The sequence below is a fragment of the Marmota marmota genome, unplaced genomic scaffold, assembly GCF_001458135.2.
Source record: "Marmota marmota marmota unplaced genomic scaffold, marMar, whole genome shotgun sequence".
Classification (NCBI taxonomy): Eukaryota; Metazoa; Chordata; class Mammalia; order Rodentia; family Sciuridae; genus Marmota; species Marmota marmota.
In genome coordinates, this window is record NW_026000222.1 from 12,685,236 (window position 1) to 12,704,410 (window position 19,175).

General features: G+C 40.7%; 1 protein-coding gene across 1 annotated transcript; it reads left to right on the forward strand.

Annotated features, from left to right (window-relative positions):
* Positions 1 to 215: 215 nt before the first annotated feature.
* Positions 216 to 9,217, forward strand: Chst4 (carbohydrate sulfotransferase 4). The gene is made up of 2 exons (XM_015496335.2): positions 216 to 468; positions 7,257 to 9,217. The coding sequence occupies exon 2, from the start codon at positions 7,276 to 7,278 to the stop codon at positions 8,461 to 8,463; it is 1,188 nt and encodes a 395-aa protein (XP_015351821.1). The 5' UTR covers positions 216 to 468; positions 7,257 to 7,275; the 3' UTR covers positions 8,464 to 9,217.
* Positions 9,218 to 19,175: the final 9,958 nt, after the last annotated feature.

Genomic DNA, 19,175 nt, shown 5'->3' on the forward strand with positions numbered 1-19,175 from the left:
CTTAGAAATTAAAAAAAAAAAAGATATGAGTAAGGTATAAGACCTTCTGAGCAATTCTGCCTATAATGAGCAATGTCCCTGGGAACTCATCTGCTAAGTCTCCAGGAGTCTCTTTTCTGCTTCTACCTTGCGATGAGAGCTGACCTTTGAGCAGTCAACATTCCAGGCAACATCCCAGGCGGGGGAGAGAATGCTTCCTCCTTTGCTTTGTCCACATGCTCCAGAGTCTCCCCACCCCTTGAGTCTCACTGGTGTTAAAGTTATAAATGTCACAGCTTCCTGGGAGCCAGTGGTTTGTCAAGCCTCTTGCAAGGTGGATCTTTTTTATGAGGAGGAGAAGGAGGAGGAAGAGGAGGAGGAGGAGGAGGAGGAGGAAGCCAAAAGGGATCTGGTGAGTCAGTGAACAGTGATCAGCTCCACTAGCAGTGAGCCTCTCAAAAGCAGTGAGAAGCCTAAGCCATTAATAAGGTAAGAAGAGAATTATCCTAGGGCTGTGGGATCAGAGTATCAGATAACTTCTGGCAGCAAAGCTTGGGATCCGGATGGCTGGCTAGAGGGGCTGGTGGGAGGGAGGGTGAATCTGTATCCGAATCACCAGGGGCATCTTCTGAGTAGAAAGCAACCTCGTACTATTAGCTCTTCCACCAAGCCTGACCCCATCCCTAAAGTGCCTAGAATTGGGCAGGGCTGTTTTGATGTACATTTGTAAACTGCCCCCTGGTACATCTGATCCGTTCAGATCCTGCTTTGGAGCTCAAGGTTCTGTGATTCCCACAGTTTCTCTCCTGCTCTCTGCTGGGGATGGGAGGGGCATAGAGAGCTGAAGGGTTTTTGGAGCTTAGGTGCAGTGTAGTGTGATCACTGACAACTCTCAGACCTGAGACCCAAAACATGGGCATTGTGAGCCAGGCAGAGCTATTATAGCTGGTGAGTCAATCAATCAAAAGTTCAGTTTACAAATAAACTGAATAAATTCTGAAAAATAAGAAAGTGGCTCATCACTCCAAAATTTCTAATTGGGTTATTTTCATGACTAACCCTCAAAGGGCTTTGAAAATCATGAAACACCATGCAGACATAAAATTTGATTAAGTTAGAGAGCCAGCATGTCAGCTAAGGTAGAAGGACCTCTATCTTGAATGGTCTTGAGCAAGTCTGGAACTTTTAATTGGAATTTGAATGCTTTATATGTGTAAAATAAAAACAATACCTTGGGCTGGCTGGGGATATAGCTCTGTTGGTAGAGCCTCACATGCACAAGGCCCTGGGTTCAATCCCCAGCATCACAAAAAAAAAAAAAAAAAAAAAAGAATAAAGAGTTGACCTTTTTAAAAAGTAATAATAATAATAATACCTTGTCCAACCTTCCTTGTTGGGTCAGTGAGGGCACCTCAAACAGTAAAACAACCTCTACAAATGTTTTTTCACTCAGTCATTCCTTGATAGATGTTTCTTAAGCATGTACTACATGCCAGGCATTGCCTTTGGCACTATGGACACAGCACTGGCAAAGACAAAAGTTCAGTCCCCTGGCACTCTCAATCTAGTGAAAAAATTGATGTATGGATACCCTTTGCCCTGGAACTTAGTTCTACAGATTTCCCAGTCTACAGGCTCTTTTTTAAGGTGGGTGTCCCCAGCACAACCCCATTCCCTCAGCTGTACAGGCATCTTCTGTCATCCCTGATATCTGGGCGCAGGGATAGAATATCACTGGAGAATCTAAATTAGCAACGTGCTAAGTGGTTGGAATCCAGGCTGCTACTGCTTCTTCTTCTTCTTCTTTTTTTTTTTTTTTTAGTTGTAGATGGTCACAATACCTTTATTTTATTTATTTATTTTTATGTGGTGCTGGGGATCAAACCCAGTGCCTCACACATGCCAGGCAAGTGTTCTACTACTGAGCTACAACTCAGCCCCTGGGATTCAGGCTTCTTAAACTACTATCTAATTTTTTTTTCACAGAATTTCTCATTTTGTTCCTAAAAGTCTTTACAGTATGATTATGGGTATATTCAAACTTCAGCCCTCTTTAATCAGACTGTTCAGTGAGGCTCATTGTTCTGGTGTTTTCATGGTCACTGTACCTTATCGCCACCCCTTTGGTGATATTTTTCAAAATCCTAACAAAATCCTTACTACTCTTCAACTAGAGGCTGTCCACTATGTTTCAGTTTGATGCCAATCACCCATCACTGGAGCAATACGGGTTCAAATTATTTCTGGGGTGATGGGATGTGCTGAGTTTGGGGGTTTTGTTGTTTGTTTTGCCTTGTCTACCTAGTAACTGAACTGATTAGAACAAGGCAGCCTGTCACCTGAATGGGGCTTTTATTTCGTTTTAATAAAAATTTCTAAAAATAATTTAATGTTGTTTTTCCTCTTAGTTTTAACTACTACAGGATCAGTGTAGGAAAATATTTTTAGTGTGCCATCTCATATGAAAACTATGCACCTGATTTTATTAATACCACACCTGAGAAAGTACTGGTTATGTGCTTTAGTACTCAATGTAGTCATTGATACTAAAGATTTCTGTATGCATTCTATAAAATGATAAGTTTCAGTTTCGAGAAGGAGCTTGTTGGGTTATTTGCTTCTAACAGTGATGATATCTCCTCCCACACTCAACTACTTACTGATTTCTTACTACTTACTTCTTCATTCATTTGAAAAGTGTTTAAGGAATCCTCATCACTCGCCAAATTGTTATGGACCTGTAAGAAAAACAAGACAGACGTTCCCTTAAATTATTGCAGTTCAGTGGGAAGAGACATTCACATACAGCTAATTCCTCTAGAGTGGGATGGATGCTAGAGGGACATTTGGAAAGAGGAGGAAAAACTTTCTTAAAGGAAGAAGGTCGGCTGACTCTGGAAGAGTTGTAGTTGAAGGTCTCAGGACTCCTAAATAACAGGGAAGTTTTGGAAGAATTTAAAGTTGAGTCTGGATTCTAAGGTACCAAAAAGAAAGGGAGTGGCAGGAAATCAAAGATCAGGCCATGAAGGACCCAGAGTGAGAGATTTGGGGATTTTGATTTAGCCCTATATATGTTGAAAAGTTATTGAGGATTTTTCAGCAGGGAGTGATACACTTGTGTTTTAGAAATATAATTTAGCTCAGCAGTGGATGACAGGAGAGAGCTGAGAGATAGAAGAGGAAGGGTACTGTCCAAGGCCCTGCTTGAGATGAGCAGGCTGGGAATTCTGGCAATGAGAGTGCAATTCAAGGATCAACTGAAGAGTCTCCTTTTCTCCACTGAGCCTCCCTAAGCACACTGGTGACCCACAGCCCCTCACCTCTGCCAGGGCTCCAAAGCATCCACCTCCACTGCTGATTACAGTCTCTGCAGATGAGCTTTGCCAGAATACCCTAGAGTGTTTCCTGGTGGCCTGGGCAGCCCCACCATGTGTTGTCCAAAGTGGGACTCACTTCAGAAAAGCATGTTCTTTCTGGCCAGGGAAAGTGCTCACGGAGAGTAAAATCAAAGAAAGAAGTTAGAGGATTTCTGTAGGAATTCTTGAGAACTATGGACAACTTCTAACAGAGTTAGAAGGTCAAGCTCCAGCTTGCAGAGGGAATGGGCTTGGGGCCAGGAGCAGAGCTGGCAGGCAAAGAAGACACAAGGCCATTTCAATTGAGCCCCACAGGACAAAATTAACCTACAGCTGGGATGGAGGGAGGGAGGACGTACTTTGAAAGGTGTCTGCTCTCCTAATTGCCAAGAAATATCAGCTTTTTTCCTAAAGTCATTATAGGCCCTGTGTATAAAATTCTACCAACAGTCTCCTTATAATTGCATACATGTCAAGTTCTTCTCTCCTTAGGTTCCTCTCTCTTTTGCTCCATGGTTTCCTTTCTTTGTTCTAAACTGTTTCTCTTGCTCATGTTACCCTAAGCAGAAGCTCTTTGTTCAAGTTGCATCTGTCTTGGGTGGAGGATGGAGAGGGCATCCTTTGACCATTATCAGTAACATTCTAGTTTCTAATCATTTCCTCTTGAACTCAAGTTTAAGAACTAGGAGCCTACTTAGTTGGCCTTCTTCTAATCCACAGGGCCAAGTCTACAAGGCAGGAATTACCATCCATTGGCATTTCCCAGGCAGAGAGCAACATGGTTATTTTAGGAGGGGGATTTGTCTAGTTTTGTTTTTGTTTTGGCCACAAAAGAAAGAAGATCCTCCCTGGATCCTTCTGGCACATCCTGAGGAAGAGCACTGTTGTGATGGATGGAAGAGAAGGGGATTTTCTGCCACGGCCACACAAGGCCTGGCATGGATCATTACCCATTTCCCAGAAGGTCCAGGGGATTTCCAAGGGAAGCCCATGAGCTGGCAAAGTAAGCTCTACCTCTTCAGGAAACAAGCTATAAATTCTAAGAGTCACATCTTCCTCCTCTAAAAGCCATTCTCAAATATCTCTGGAGCTCTGGACATAGAGAATGGTTTACGAGCAGTATGAAGGCTGCCTGGGCAATAGATACCAAAACTTAGCATGCACATACTCTTTGACTTGCCAATTCCACTTCAGGGTACACACGTGTGCAATGGTGTGTGAACATAAAGGTCATTACTGAGGCACTGAAATGTAAAAGACTGCAAAGCAAGCCAAAACCCATCAATAAGAAAATGAGTTAAATAAGTCATTGTATATCCATATAATAGAATCTGTGTAGTAAAAAAGAATGAGGAAATGCCTTATATACTACCAGGGAAAGCTTCCCACAAGACATGTTCACAAGTTTAAAAAAAAAAAAAAAGTGCATCACAGTGGGAATAACTTACTATTTTTTGTGTTTTTTAACCAATTTTTATATTTATTTTTTAGTTGTAGTTGGACACAATACTTTTATTTTATTTATTTATATGTGGTGCTGTAGATCGAATCCAGGGCCTCATACCTGATAGGCGAGCACTCTACCGCTGAGCCACAATCCCAGCCCCATATTTTTTGTGTTTTAAAGAGGGAAAAAAATAAGAAAATATATACATTTGAACTTTTTGGGGAATGCATAAAGCAAATGAAATTACACATAAAAAAATAAACCCAATTGCTATGTTAGGGACAAGTTGAGAAATGGGCAGATGGGGGACAGATTTTTGGAGGTAGATTTTTCACCATATCCTACAAGCTATATAAATACTAGCTGTTAGTAAATAGAGAAGAGGTTACCAGTTCAGCAACTAGTAAATTCTTGTTCTTTTTCCCTTGGGGGGGGGGGAAGCTGTGACCCTTTAAAAGATATAGCATTATCCCTATTTACAGTAGGTCTAGAGGCTTTCTAAAATGTGACTACAGACTTCCCTTACAGACACAACTCCTTGTCAAAAAAATTTTCCCTTCTCTGTCATGTGTGTTAAAGACTGGGTGTGACGGACCAGGCTGCGGACTGGTAAGCACTCCCTATCTTTTCTTCTGCATGCAGAATCTTAGGAATGCCCTGTTTTAAATTCTGAGTCTATGGAATATCCATGAGAATGATACTTTTCGAAACAATTTGAACCAAGTGAGAATTACCTATCAAAAACCTTTTTTTAGCTGGATGCAGTGGTGCTCACCTGTAATCCCAGTGGCTCGGGCTGAGGCAGGAGGATTGTGAGTTCAAAGCCAGCCTCAGCAATTTAGCAAGGTACTAAGAAACTCAGTGAGGCTCTGTCTCTAAATAAAATACAATAGCTTGTGTACACACATGTGCAATGGTGTGTAAACATAAAGGTCATTACTGAGGCATCTGAAATGGTAAAAGACTGCAAAAGACTAGCTCAGTGATCGAGTACCCTTGAGTTCAATCCCTAGTACCCCAAAAAACAAAAACAAAATCAAACACTTTTTTTTAAAACTTGGTGATAAAACTCATCACCAGGAAAATTGTAAACTCTACATCTAACTCCAGTTACTATCCAGAAATAGTTTCTCTTCTATATAAAAACTAAAAGGGAGAATTTCTTGGGTATATAGGGTTATGCTAATTAGCAACTTGCTGCTAATAATATTTGTACTATATATAATAGCTATTTTATCTCTAAATTGTTATTTATATCAAGAAGTTGCCCCAAATGATCTATAGTCATGTGGGAAAGAGTTAAAATCTCCAAAGGAAAAAAATCTGGCACAGTCTTTTCATATGAAGCAACCCTTGAATGTCACAAGAATATGTTCAAGATTGCTCCCAGTCTATATGAACCTTGGTGCAAAATGGAAATCCTTTCTTTAAATATTTTATATCTAGCAACTGAAAAACTATCCTATAATATTTACCTTGTTGGACCAAGATACTTTAAGATCACCTACAGAACTTTTTATAATAAGTTTCTAAATCCTTGATGAGATGGCATGCCCTAGGGTCGTGCAATGCACTATCTGCCCAACCATACTGAGCAGCCCTGAATAGGTTGTGTTGAGTGGCCAAGCATTCCACAAGCAGCAGCACAGTGACAAAATGGCCATAAGGATCACTATTACAGCTGAGGGTTGTTTGGCACACTTTCAGAGTCAGCTGGTAAGGAGACCAACAATGCAACTGAAATAAATAGATTGTTCATTACCTATACAGACCCAAGGTCATCATTGGATCCGTTCCCCCATGTCCTTATCCCATAAGATGAGACGAAATCAGAGAGAACCAGATGACAGGTATCATGGGCATTTGGTTCTGCTGCTGAGGATACAATTCTAAAGCCAAGCAGTTTTATAACCTGCTGCTCAATTTTTCAGGGAACTGAAGTGGAAAGTCCTGTGCTTAATGAAAAATGGGGGAGGAGATGACAAAAGAGCTTGAGGCAATCTCCCTCAAGTTGGGGGTGTCGGTTGAGAAATGTCCTCAGGGTGTTCCTTGCTGGGTGGCTCCTCTCCTTAAGCTTCAGGAGAATCTCAAGGTATCCAACCAAGACTTGGGTTAGACTGAGATTAAGCTTTGCCTCTGTGGCCTATGTGAAGGCATACAGCCACCAGGGTACCCGCTGCAGTCATTCTCCTATGTTGATTAAACTTGGCTGAGTTCAGGAATTCTTGGTAACCCAAGAAAGACCAGGGGGAGGAAATAAAGACCCCAAAATATATAAAACTTATCGACACACTAACTGCAAGGAACAGGAACTGGTCAGGACAGGAATTTGTGCAACTGGTTGCACAAATGTTCTAGCTTTCCACGTTGCTCCTTGGAAGGTGTCAGGGAGAAGGTGGCTTTGACTAGAAAGAGAATGGAAGGCAGGCACCAAAACAGCAGCCTGACTCAATCCCTTCTGCTTGTTCCTTAAGGGTCATCCTCTTCAGCACAATGATATTGCTCAAAAAAATGAGGCTCCTGCTGTTCCTGGTTTCCCAGGTGGCTGTCTTTGCTCTCTTCTTCCACATGTATAACCACAGCGCCCTGTTTAGAAAGGAGGAGCCCAAGCCTGTGCATGTGCTGATCCTGTCTTCCTGGCGCTCTGGCTCTTCTTTTGTGGGGCAGCTTTTTGGGCAGCACCCAGATGTCTTCTACCTAATGGAGCCAGCCTGGCACGTGTGGATGACCTTCACCGAGAGCACTGCCTGGAGTCTGCACATGGCCGTGCGGGATCTACTGCGTTCTGTCTTTCTGTGTGACATGAGTGTCTTTGATGCCTACATGAAACCTGGTCCCCTCAAACAGTCCAGTCTCTTCCACTGGGAGCACAGCCGGGCACTGTGTTCCCCACCTGCCTGCGACTTCTTCCCCAGGGAGGAGATCACCTTCCACGCTCACTGCAAGATCCTGTGCAACAAACAGCCCTTCACCGTGGTGGAGAAGGCCTGCCGCTCCTACAGCCACGTAGTACTCAAGGAGGTGCGCTTCCTCAACCTGCAGCCCCTCTACCAGCTGCTGATAGACCCTTCCCTCAACCTGCACATCGTGCACCTGGTCCGGGACCCGCGGGCTGTGTTCCGTTCCCGAGAACACACCACAGCAGAACTCATGATTGACAGTCATATTGTGATGGGGCAGAATTGGCAGAAACTCAAAAAGGAAGATTATCCATACTACACGATGCAAATCATCTGCAAAAGCCAGATGGACATATACAAGGCCATCCAGTCCTTGCCCAAAGCTCTGCAGAAGCGCTACTTGCTCATCCGCTATGAAGACCTAGTCCGGGCTCCACTGGCTCAGACTTCCCGGATGTATGAATATGTGGGGTTGAAATTCTTGCCCCATCTCCAGAACTGGGTGTATAACATCACCCGGGGCAAGGGCATGGGAGAGCATGCCTTCCACACCAATGCCAGGAATGCCCTCAACGTTTCCCAGGCTTGGCGCTGGTCCTTGCCTTATGAAAAGGTTTCTCGACTTCAGGAAGTCTGTGGTGATACTATGGATGTGCTGGGCTACCTCCAGGTCAGATCCAAACAAGAGCAGAGCAACCTCTCCCTGGATCTTCTGTCTACCTGGAAACCCTCTGAGCGAGTCTACCAGGGGGGAGAAGGCTCTGTCCCCACTTGGTTCTAACCTCAGCCACATTCTCTGAATGCTTCTGAGCCTTAACTGTGTCTGCAGTTGTGCACATTGGTGTGAGTTGTGCCCACACGTGCTCCAGCAGAGGAATTGTGCTATTTTCCTGTCCAGAAAAGAGACTCAGGGACCTGGTGTGAGCAGCATATCCCATCAATTACATGGGGGATTGCCTCTCTTCTTGATCTTCCTATCTGTGAATACCTCAGAGACTTGGTGGCCTGGAGGCCCATTAGACACCAAACAATATCAGTGGAGTAAGTCCATAAACATCCCTGTTCTCATTTTACCCACTGGGAAGGGGAGAGAAAGTAAAAGCCAGGGAAGTGGGTCTTTCACTGAAGAGTTCAGAAGCACATTCCACAGAGAGACAGTTCCCAGCGGATTCAAAGAGGGAATCAGAAACAGGGTTGGGTGCTTACCTATGGGTTTGGCCAGAACAACTAGCAGCCATCACAAACCCTAAACAGACTCTGTACAACAGGGCAAGTTCTGAAGTGCAGTGGATAGCTGGGCTCTGTTTGGATGTCATTTTCCCACAGCATTTCCTATCACATGAAGACTTTGATCCAAGAAACTGCCATCCATTAATACTAAAATTCTAAAATAAGATTCTGTTTGGAATTTTCCCTTTCTACCTGTAGTAAATGTTCATCCTTACAGGAGCCTAACCTAAGAACATAATCATCTTTATAGATTTTTATGTTTGTTATTATCTGTCAACCATATATATAAAAAATTGCCACAATAATATTTGGTGTCAGATGATGAACTAAGCCTACATCCTCTTCAGCCACTTAGCCCTTTCCTGTGTAAGGCATAAGTTATAATAAAGCCAAATGCATCACCCTAGGATCTGAGCAAATAATTCTTTTACTCTGATCCTTCAGCCAGAAGTCCTCAGTATCAATATATGCCTCACCTGACTTTTTTAATGTCTTAATTGTCCAAATCTGAGAGACCTTTTCATTTCATCTTTCTTTTTGTTTCTAACGTCTTCTTTTTGAACACTGGGGAATTGAACCTCGGTGATCTACCATTGCTACCACTGAACTACACTCCCAGCCCTTTAAAAATATTTTTCGAGAGAGGGTCTTGCTAAGTTGTCCAGGCTGGCCTGAAACTTGCAATCCCTCTGCCTCAGCCTCCCAAGTACCTGGTTTTATAGGTGTGAACCACCACACCCAACTTATTTCCACCTTTTGATGTGTTTCTCACTACATAAGTTTCCTTAATGTCAGAACTGAATTTCCCCATTCCCTTGAGCTGAGTGGTGCCTGTGTGGCTCCATCATCTAAGATACTCGAGCAATTATCTTTGTCAGTTGGATTGGCTGAAGTCAGTATATATGTGACTTTAAAGGAGTGAATTTATTCTATTGTCCAAACCCAAGCCACTCTAGGGACTCCTCAAGAGTGTAGGAGCTCCCATGAAAAGGCTTGCCTCTGTAAACTTCCAAAACAGTGTCAATCTTCCAAGACAGCAGATGTGCACAGAAGGATGTGGGCCAGTGAGGGAACAGGCTGTGAGAGACCCACCATTTCTGATTTTCCCTCTGAAAGTCCGGTCCCTGCCTAACTGTTTTAAAGTTAATAACTTCCTTGGAAACCATTTCTATGTGATGCTAAAGTACAGAGCTGTCTGCTGTCCCTCTCCAAAAGGATCCCCGCATCCTGAGACAAGGAAAGATACTAGCCATGTGGAAGCCTAAGGGTCTTATTCAAGATCCACTTTAACACAGCTTTAAATTTCCTATATACCAAGTAGTAGACGTCCTTTAAGGCTCAGACATCTAGGCACAGATGTAGATCATTTCAATCACTGCAAAAGTTCTCCTGGACAGCTCTAAATTCATTTTTTGTGTGTAGCATTCTATCCCACCTCCAAAAGTTTAAACAATATATAATAATACTATCATGGCATTTTATATACCATAAAACTGTGTGCAATATAAAATCATGCTCTATGACCTCTTTAAAACCTGACCCAGTGTTGAAAGAGACTTTTGGAGAGCAAAGGGACAGTTTCCCATGATGTCTTCAGGTGGTGGCACTAGGAATCAGAGGTTAGGGAGGTAGTGTGCTCCCTGTGGGGCGTGGGGTACGTATGGACTGAACACTGGTGATGAGTATAGCGGATAATATCCTCCAGGTGCATCCTTTCTAACTCGGAGGTCTCTGTACCATCCCAAACCCCAACGGTGGAGAGGCTTTTCTTTGCCTTCTTAGACTATTCACCTGTACAGGATCTAAAGATGAGTTTAAACCTAGATGAGGATGAACCAGATCTAAATTTTTCAGGCCCAATTGTCAGGGTTTAGGGAATGAGCTCTCTCAAATCTGAGAGAAATGCCTAACTGCAGGATGGCAATCTACATCTTTGTAAAAGGGAAACTGAGCAAGCTCTCCCGAGTCCTACAGTTTCAGGGGTAGAATGGAGAATGGGGTCCCAAAACTTCAAAGTAATTTTGTGGAGAGTGAGAAAGTCATAGTTTTGAGACACAGAGGCTTTGACTCTCTGTATTTCCCTTTTTTTTTGGGGGGGGGAGGGGTTGGTACACCATTCCTAGAAGAGCTGCAACAGCAGGTCATAATGTGTCTGCATTCCTACCTGTAATTACTATGTGGCTTCTTTTTCAATATAATGAGAGCAATTGTTAAATTCTTAGTACACGTTAATTAAAATTATATTCTTTTCAACATATGAATAATAGTCTTAGAGCTATACAGAGAGGTATAACTGACTAATTTTTGTACAAAAAAATATAGCCTTGTATTATCTGTTAATTTTTCTATAAAATAGTTTAGAATTACTACATGATTTATATACAAGCCTAAAAAATTAATTCCACTATCTATATTATCATGACTCTATTGAATTACTATAGACCCATGAAGCAAAATTTTAAAAATGGACATATGAGAGTGCCACAGCCAGTTAACAATAAATCTCTGATAGTCATTAATCTGGGATCCCCAAGATGCCAGCCCTTCTGTTGACCCTCCTGTCTGGCCCCAATATTATGCTCCTCTTCTGCACAAATTTCCCTGGTCATTCAGAGGAGAGTTATCTTTTTATAAGAATACTGAGGAAAAGTAGTAACCAATAACCAGAGTATGAATGTAGCGTTCAGCTAACGTGTATTTTCATTCATTCACATGCTTAATGGACATCTGTTCTATGTCAAGGATTGTTCTAGATGTTGTGGCTATAGCAGTGAACACAGCAGGCAAAGCTCCTCCTTTCATTTTTTTTCCCGATTTTTAAAATTTGTTCCAATCAGTCACATATGGCAGCAGAATGCATCTCAACACATTGTACACAGATGGAGCATAACTTCCCATTCCTCTGGCTGTACACAGTGCAGAGTCACACCAGTAGTGCAACCATACATACATGGATAGGGTAAAAATGGCCTTCTCACTCCACTATCCTTCCCATCCCCACCGCCCGACCCCTCCCCTCATTCCCCTCTCCAAAATACAAAGTTTCTTCATTCCTCCCTCCCTTCTCCACCCTGTCCCACTACGGATCAGCATCCACTTATCAGAGAAAACATTAATCATTTGTTTTTGGGGGGATTGGTTTATTTCACTTAGCACAATATTCTCTAGTTCCATCCATTTACCTACAAATGCCATGATTTCATTCTTCTTTAAGGCTGAGTAATATTCCATTGTTTATATGGACCATAATTTCTATATCCTTCCATCTGTTGAAGGGAATCTAGGTTGGTTTCAAAGGTTAGCTATTGTGAATTGAGCTACTATAAACACTGATGTGGCTGTGTCCCTGTAATATGCTGTTTTTAAGTTCCTTGGGTATAAACTGAGGGGTGGGATAGCTAGGTTAAAATGGTGGTTCCATTCCAAGTTTTCTGAGGTATCTCCAAACTGCTTTCCATATTGGCTGCACCAATTTGCAGTCCCAACACAATGTATGAGTGTACCTTTCCCCCCACAGCCTCACCAACACTTATTATTGCTTGTATTCTTGATAATTGCCATTCCAACTGGAGTGAGATGAACTCTTAGTTTTTATTTGTATTTCTCTAATTGATAGAAATGATGAACATTTTTCATATATTTGTGGATCAATTATATTTCTTCTTCTGTGAAGTGTTTGTTTAGTTCCTTAGCCCATTTATTGATTGGATTATTTGTTTTTTGTATCTTAAGTTTTTTGAGTTCTTTATATATGCTGGAGATTAGTGCTCTATCTGAGGTGCATGTGGTAAAGATTTTTTCCCATTCTGTAGGCTCTCATCACATTACTGATTGTTTTCTTTGCTGAGAAGAAGCTTTTTAGTTTGAGTCCATCCCATTTATTTATTCTTTATTTTACTTCTTGAACTTTAGGAGTCTTGTTAAGAAAGTCAGGTCCTAAGCCAACATGATGAAGATTTGGACCTACATTTTATTCTGTTAGGTGCAGGGTCTTTGTTCCAGTGCCTAAGTCTTTGACCTACTTTGAGTTGATTTTTGGGCAGGGTGAGACATAGAGGTTTAATTTCATTTTGCAACATATGAATTTCCAGTTTTCTTTTTTTTTTTTGAGAATTTTAATATTTATTTATTTTTTTAGTTTTCAGTGGACAACATCTTTGTTTGTATGTGGTGCTGAGGCTTGAACCCCGGCCGCACGCACGCCAGGCGAGCACACTACCGCTTGAGCCACATCCCCAGCCCCCGAATTTCCAGTTTTCCTAGTACCATTTGTTAAATAGGTTATCTTTTCTCCAATGTATGTTTCTGGCGCCTTTGTCTAGTATAAGATAACCGTATTTATATGGATTTGTCTCTGCATCTTCTATTTTGTATCAGTGGTGTACATGTCTATTATGGTACCAATACCCATGCCATTTTTTTTTTTAAAGAGAGAGGGGACGGGGGGAGGGAGGAGGGGGAGAGAATCTTTTTTTTTTTTTTTTGGTAGATGGACACAACACAATGCCTTTATTTATTTATTTTTTTATGTGATGCTGAGAATCAAACCCGGGTCCCACCCGTGCTAGTCTAGTGCTCAACCGCTGAGCCAAATCCCAGCCGAACCATGCCATTTTTGATCCGATTGCTCAGTAGTATAGTTTAAGGTCTAGTATTGTGATACCTCCTGCTTCACTCTTCTTGCTTAGGACTGCCTTGGCTATTTTGAGTCTCTTATTTTTACAAATGAATTTCATGATTGCTTTTTCTAGTTCTATGAAGAATATCACTAGGATTTAATAGGAATTGCATTAAATCTGTATAATAGTTTTGGTAGAATAAAGCCCCTCCTTTCATTCAAGAGATATTTTAGTCTGTTGAAGAGCAAGGGAACAAACAATAAGTACTAAGAGGAGGCTAAGTACTGTGCTAAGTACTCTTGGGATGGCTAAAACGGGGTAAAGGGCTAGAAAATGAAGGAGAGTGCTGTTTTATAGACACATAAGAGACGTTATCACCAAGGGAAGAATGGTTGAACAGGGACCCTCTGGAAACAGGGGTGTGTGCCCCAGTAAATGCCAATGTCAAAACAGACAAAAGCCAATTGGTTCTCATGACAAGCTATTATGTGCTCAGTACCTTGCTGGTCTGTGAAGGATAAAGTACGGACTTTACAGGAAAGACAGCAGGACAGAGATATCATGCACTCATGAATGCTTGAGCACTAACTCTGCCACCTGGGTGACTCTGCTGTTACCAGCCAGGTGACCTCAGGCAGGTCCCCATGTCTCAGTTCCTCAGCTGTAGGGTGGGTAGAGTAAAATGGCACTGATTCTCTAGAGTTGTTGGGAAGACTAATAGTTAACATGTGGAACATCCTCAGCAAGTTCTCACCCAGTGATTGTTGTGAATGTTGTGGTCACAATACTTTCATCCACCATTTCTGATAATACTGTGTTCTCATCAAGGCCATGCTTAACAACAAACCTCAAACCCTTTGTGGCAAAATTTCTGATCAGACCAATATGATGAAGAGACTGATACTTTATGACCATCTGGGTTCTCCACATCAGTGGCTCTCAACCAGAGGGGACTTTGTCCCCCAGGGGACATTTGGCTCTGTCTTTTAGTATCTTATTTTAACTGGTGTAAATAATCGTACTTATTTACCTAAAGGCATTTTTGGGTTATCATAACTTGGTGAGGGTGGGGTCTGCTGTAATCTAGTGAGTAGGGGACTGGCATGCTGAGAAAGGACAGGACAGTTTCCACAACATCAACAACAACAACAACAAAATGTGATCCAAATGATAGCGTAGCTGCTGGGAAACCTAACTCCACATTAACCATGAATAAAGACAAAGATCTGATGATTCAAGTGAATCTCTCTTCCATCACATTCACTCTTGTTCAAATGGATGAGCCCCTGTGCCCAAGTGTCGTGACTGGAAAGATGCCATAACCAAGGCTTTTTTGGTACCCACTCTTTTGGCAGCCACTTCAAAAGTAAAGTGATAGAGCAGGCATCCAGAAATACAGAGCTGCATCTCAGGAGATGGAGAAGAGCCTGAGGAGAGAACGTGATGCACAGCCAGGCTTCCAGGGACCAGTCACTCACGGGCTGCTCTCTGCCCTACCTGGCTGTGGCTCACATCCACCCTAATTCAGGCACTGTGTTCAAAGGATGAAAGGGGCTTTAAACATGGTTATTTAGGGCCTCAGTGAGCAGGACCAGCGCAGCCAGCTGCAGATGTGCAAAGACAAATTTGTCTAACATGTCTGAGAACAGAGGAATCGGTCATGAATGTCAAAAAGTTCTCTAGGCACCAGAGGATGTTGTCAGTGTTTCTCCACCTTTTTTTTATTATTGACTCAGTGAGCATTTTAGATATTTTTTCTTAATCATCACCCCCAATGAAATTTTAATAATCACAGGTATATCTTTCCATCTGTTCATGTACTAGAGCCCATTGAAGGATTATAAGCCATTATAATATCTAAGTTTATCCCCCCCAGAGCCATTTTTCATTCCTTGGCAATAATATCACTTTCAATGAGAATACATGGCTTAAGGGCTAAGGACGTAGCTCAGTGGCAGAGTGTTTGCCTATCACACACATGACCCTGATTTAATCCCCAGCATTGAGAGGCAGGCAGAGAATGGCTCACTCCACCACCCACCAATACTTTTTAGCTCCTTCCCCAGGCCCTCACTTTCTTTTTTAACATGTCTTTTCATTGTCATCCCCCCAATCTATATACCTTGTTCAACAATAATTGTCATTAAGTCAACATGCATATAAGTAATTTTTAAACTGTAAAGATCTATAAAAATGTTGGACATTACTAATAGTAAAAAAAAAAAAAAAAAAACAATTAACTGATTGCTGCCCCATCCAAACCCAACCCTGCCAACTCTAACCCTCACCATTGGGGATAGCCTTTGGCCCTATCTTCCTGGGCAGTTTTCAAGTTGACTTCTTCTGCAACTGGAAGAACCAATAGGAAGCTATTTAATTTTTTGTTTTTTAAATATTTTGACAGGAGTTGATAAGTGCAATAGGCACATGGAGCTACCATTCATTAAATGAGGTACGTTTCAGAAAGTTAGTATTGTTCCACCCAAAACCAATACTGACTTAAGTGGATAACTGCAGAGAATGTAATGTTGAACAGGAAGGAATAAACGTTTCTGTTCTTCTATGTCAGGCTGAGCTGCAGGAAGAGAAGTCCATTATTTGATTCATCATTAATCAAACTATGACCTTAGCATTTTGCATGCAAATAGCTCAAGTTAATTAAATTTAATTGAAGTTTCTCTATCAAAGACCCTCAGAACCTCAGACTCAAGGTCCAAATTGCATTCAAGATTTTCCCCTCCTCCACCCCACACTATTCTGCATCCTTCTGGTTCTCTTTTCCACTTTCAACATGCTGCCAAATCAAAAACCTAGATTTTATCCTTAACTTCTTCCACCGATCATCCATCAACTGTCTATTTTATCTAGTTAGCTTTTTACCTTTTCAGTACTAAACTAAGGGGCACTTCACCTCTGAGATACATCCTCAGACCTTTTTTAAAACTTTTGAGACAAGGTCTCACTGAGTTGCTGAGGCTGGTCTTGAACTTGCAATCCTCCTGCCTCAGCCTCCTGAGTCACTGGAATTATAGGCGTGCACGACAGCATCCAGCCCTGGTTAGCATTTTTTAAGTTCATCATTGAAACCAAATTTGGTTTTTGAAAAGATCAACAAAATTGACAAAGCTTTACCTAGATTGATCAACAAAATAAGAGACAAGACTAGGTACTGAATGAAAGAGGGACATTAATCTTGAACTTAAAAAAATAAAGAGGGTTATAAGAGATCATTACAAACAAACATGTCAAAAAATGAGATAATTTAGATTAAATGGACAAATTTCTAGAAAGACCCAAACTACCAAGCCCAACTCAAGAAGAAACTGAAAACTCCTATGATAGTAAAGATATTGAATTAGTAATTTACACTTTCTCATTAAGAAAATCCCCAAAAACATATGGCTTCACAGATAAATTCTACCAAACATTTAAACAATTATTATTAATTCTCTCAACTTCTCTCCAAATATAGGAAAAGATAAAACACTTCCTAATACATTCCATAAGATCAATATTACCCTGATAGAAAAACCAGACAAACCAATCACCCACACACAAAAAACTATATATTACCCAGGTGTGGTGGCATGATCCTGTAATTCCAGCACTCAGAAGGCCAAGGAGGTAGCATTAATTGAGTCTAGGAATTTTAGACCCCTCCGGGCAACATAGCAAGATCTGTCTCAAAAATAACTGTATATTAATATCTCTTATGAATGTCAATGCAAAAAGCCTAACAAAACTAGCCAACTGACTCATATAACATATCAAAAGGTCTATATATCACAACCAAGTGGGAATTATTCCAGGAATGTAAAGTTGGTCTTACATTGGAAAATTTATTAGTATAATATGCCATGTTAAGAGAATAAAGAAAATAAAGGATAAAAATCGTTTATCTCAGTAGATGCAGAAAACACAACAAAATTCAACAACTTTTCTTGATTAAAAAAATCCACACTTATTGCTACTTGTACTCTTGATAATTGTTATTCTGACTGGAGTGAGATGAAATCTTACAGTAGTTTTGATTTGCATTTCTCTAATTGTCAGAGATGATGGATTGTATTTCTTCTTCTGTGAAGTGCCTGTTCAGTTCCTTAACCCATTTATAGATTGGGTGATTTATTTTCTGGTGTTAAGTTTTTGTTTTTTTTTTAATTTTTGTTGTTGGTTGTTCAAAACATTACATAGTTCTTGATATATCATATTTCACACTTTGATTCAAGTGGGTTATGAACTCCCATTTTTACCCCATATACAGATTGCAGAATCACATCAGTTACACATCCATTGATTTACATATTGCCATACTAGTGTCTGTTGTATTCTGCTGCCTTTCCTATCCTCTACTATCCCCACTCCCCTCCCCTCCCCTCCCCTCTTCTCTCTCTACCCCCTCTACTGTAATTCATTTCTCCCCCTTGTATTTTTTTTCTCTTTCCCCTCACTTCCTCTTGTATGTAATTTTGTATAACCCTGAGGGTCTCCTTCCATTTCCATGCAATTTCCCTTCTCTCTCCCTTTCCCTCCCACCTCTCATCCCTGTTTAATGTTAATCTTCTTCTCATGCTCTTCGTCCCTACTGTGTTCTTAGTTACTCTCCTTATATCAAAGAAGACATTTGGCATTTGTTTTTTAGGGATTGGCTAGCTTCACTTAGCATAATCTGCTCTAATGCCATCCATTTCCCTGCAAATTCTATGCAATAGAATCTCTGAGCATGAAGATTACAAGTAGTTAATCTTTATTTACTTATTGAGTTAGTTTTATAGTTGTTACATTTTTCTTTTCTAATTGGACCAAAATTCACATAATATTAACTATTTCAGAATGTACTATTCAATGGCATTTAGCACAAACATGTCTTTCTATTTTCAAAGCATTTTCATCACCCTAGAAGAATATTCTGCACCTATTAAGTACCCACTTATTATTCCCTCTCCCTGCCCAGTCCCTGGCAATCACTAGTTATCTTTCTGTCTCTATGGATTTTCCTATTCTGGATATTCCACAGAGAAGAAATCATACAATATGTGACCTCTGGTTTCTTAGACTATTTTAGAGACTCATCCAAAGCTGAAGCATGTATCAGTACTTCATTTCTTTATTATGACTGAATATTCCATGATATGTATATATCATAATTTGTTTAAATCTATTAATTTACATTTAGGTTGCTTCTACCTTTTGACCAGTGTAAATAGTGTTTATATGAACATTCAGATGAAAGTTTTATTTGGACACCTTCCTTCAATTATTTGGGGTATAAACCTACAAATGGAATTGTTGAGTCATATGGTTATTCTATGTTTACTTTTTTGAGGAATCAACAAACTATTTTCCAATTTACATTACAACCAAAAATTAATCAAGGTTTCTACTTCTCCACATTCTTGCCAGTAATAAATAACAGTAATGTTATTTTCTGACTTGTTTTTTTATTATAGCCTACTTAAAGGGTATGAGGTGGTATCTCATTGAGGCTTTGATTTACATTTATCTAATGACCAATGATGTCAAACATCCTTTTAATATGCTTGTCAATCACTTGTATATTTCCTTTGATGAAATGTTAACTCAAGTGTGTGTTATTTTAAATTATGTAATTGATAATATATTTTATTTTTTTAATATTTATTTT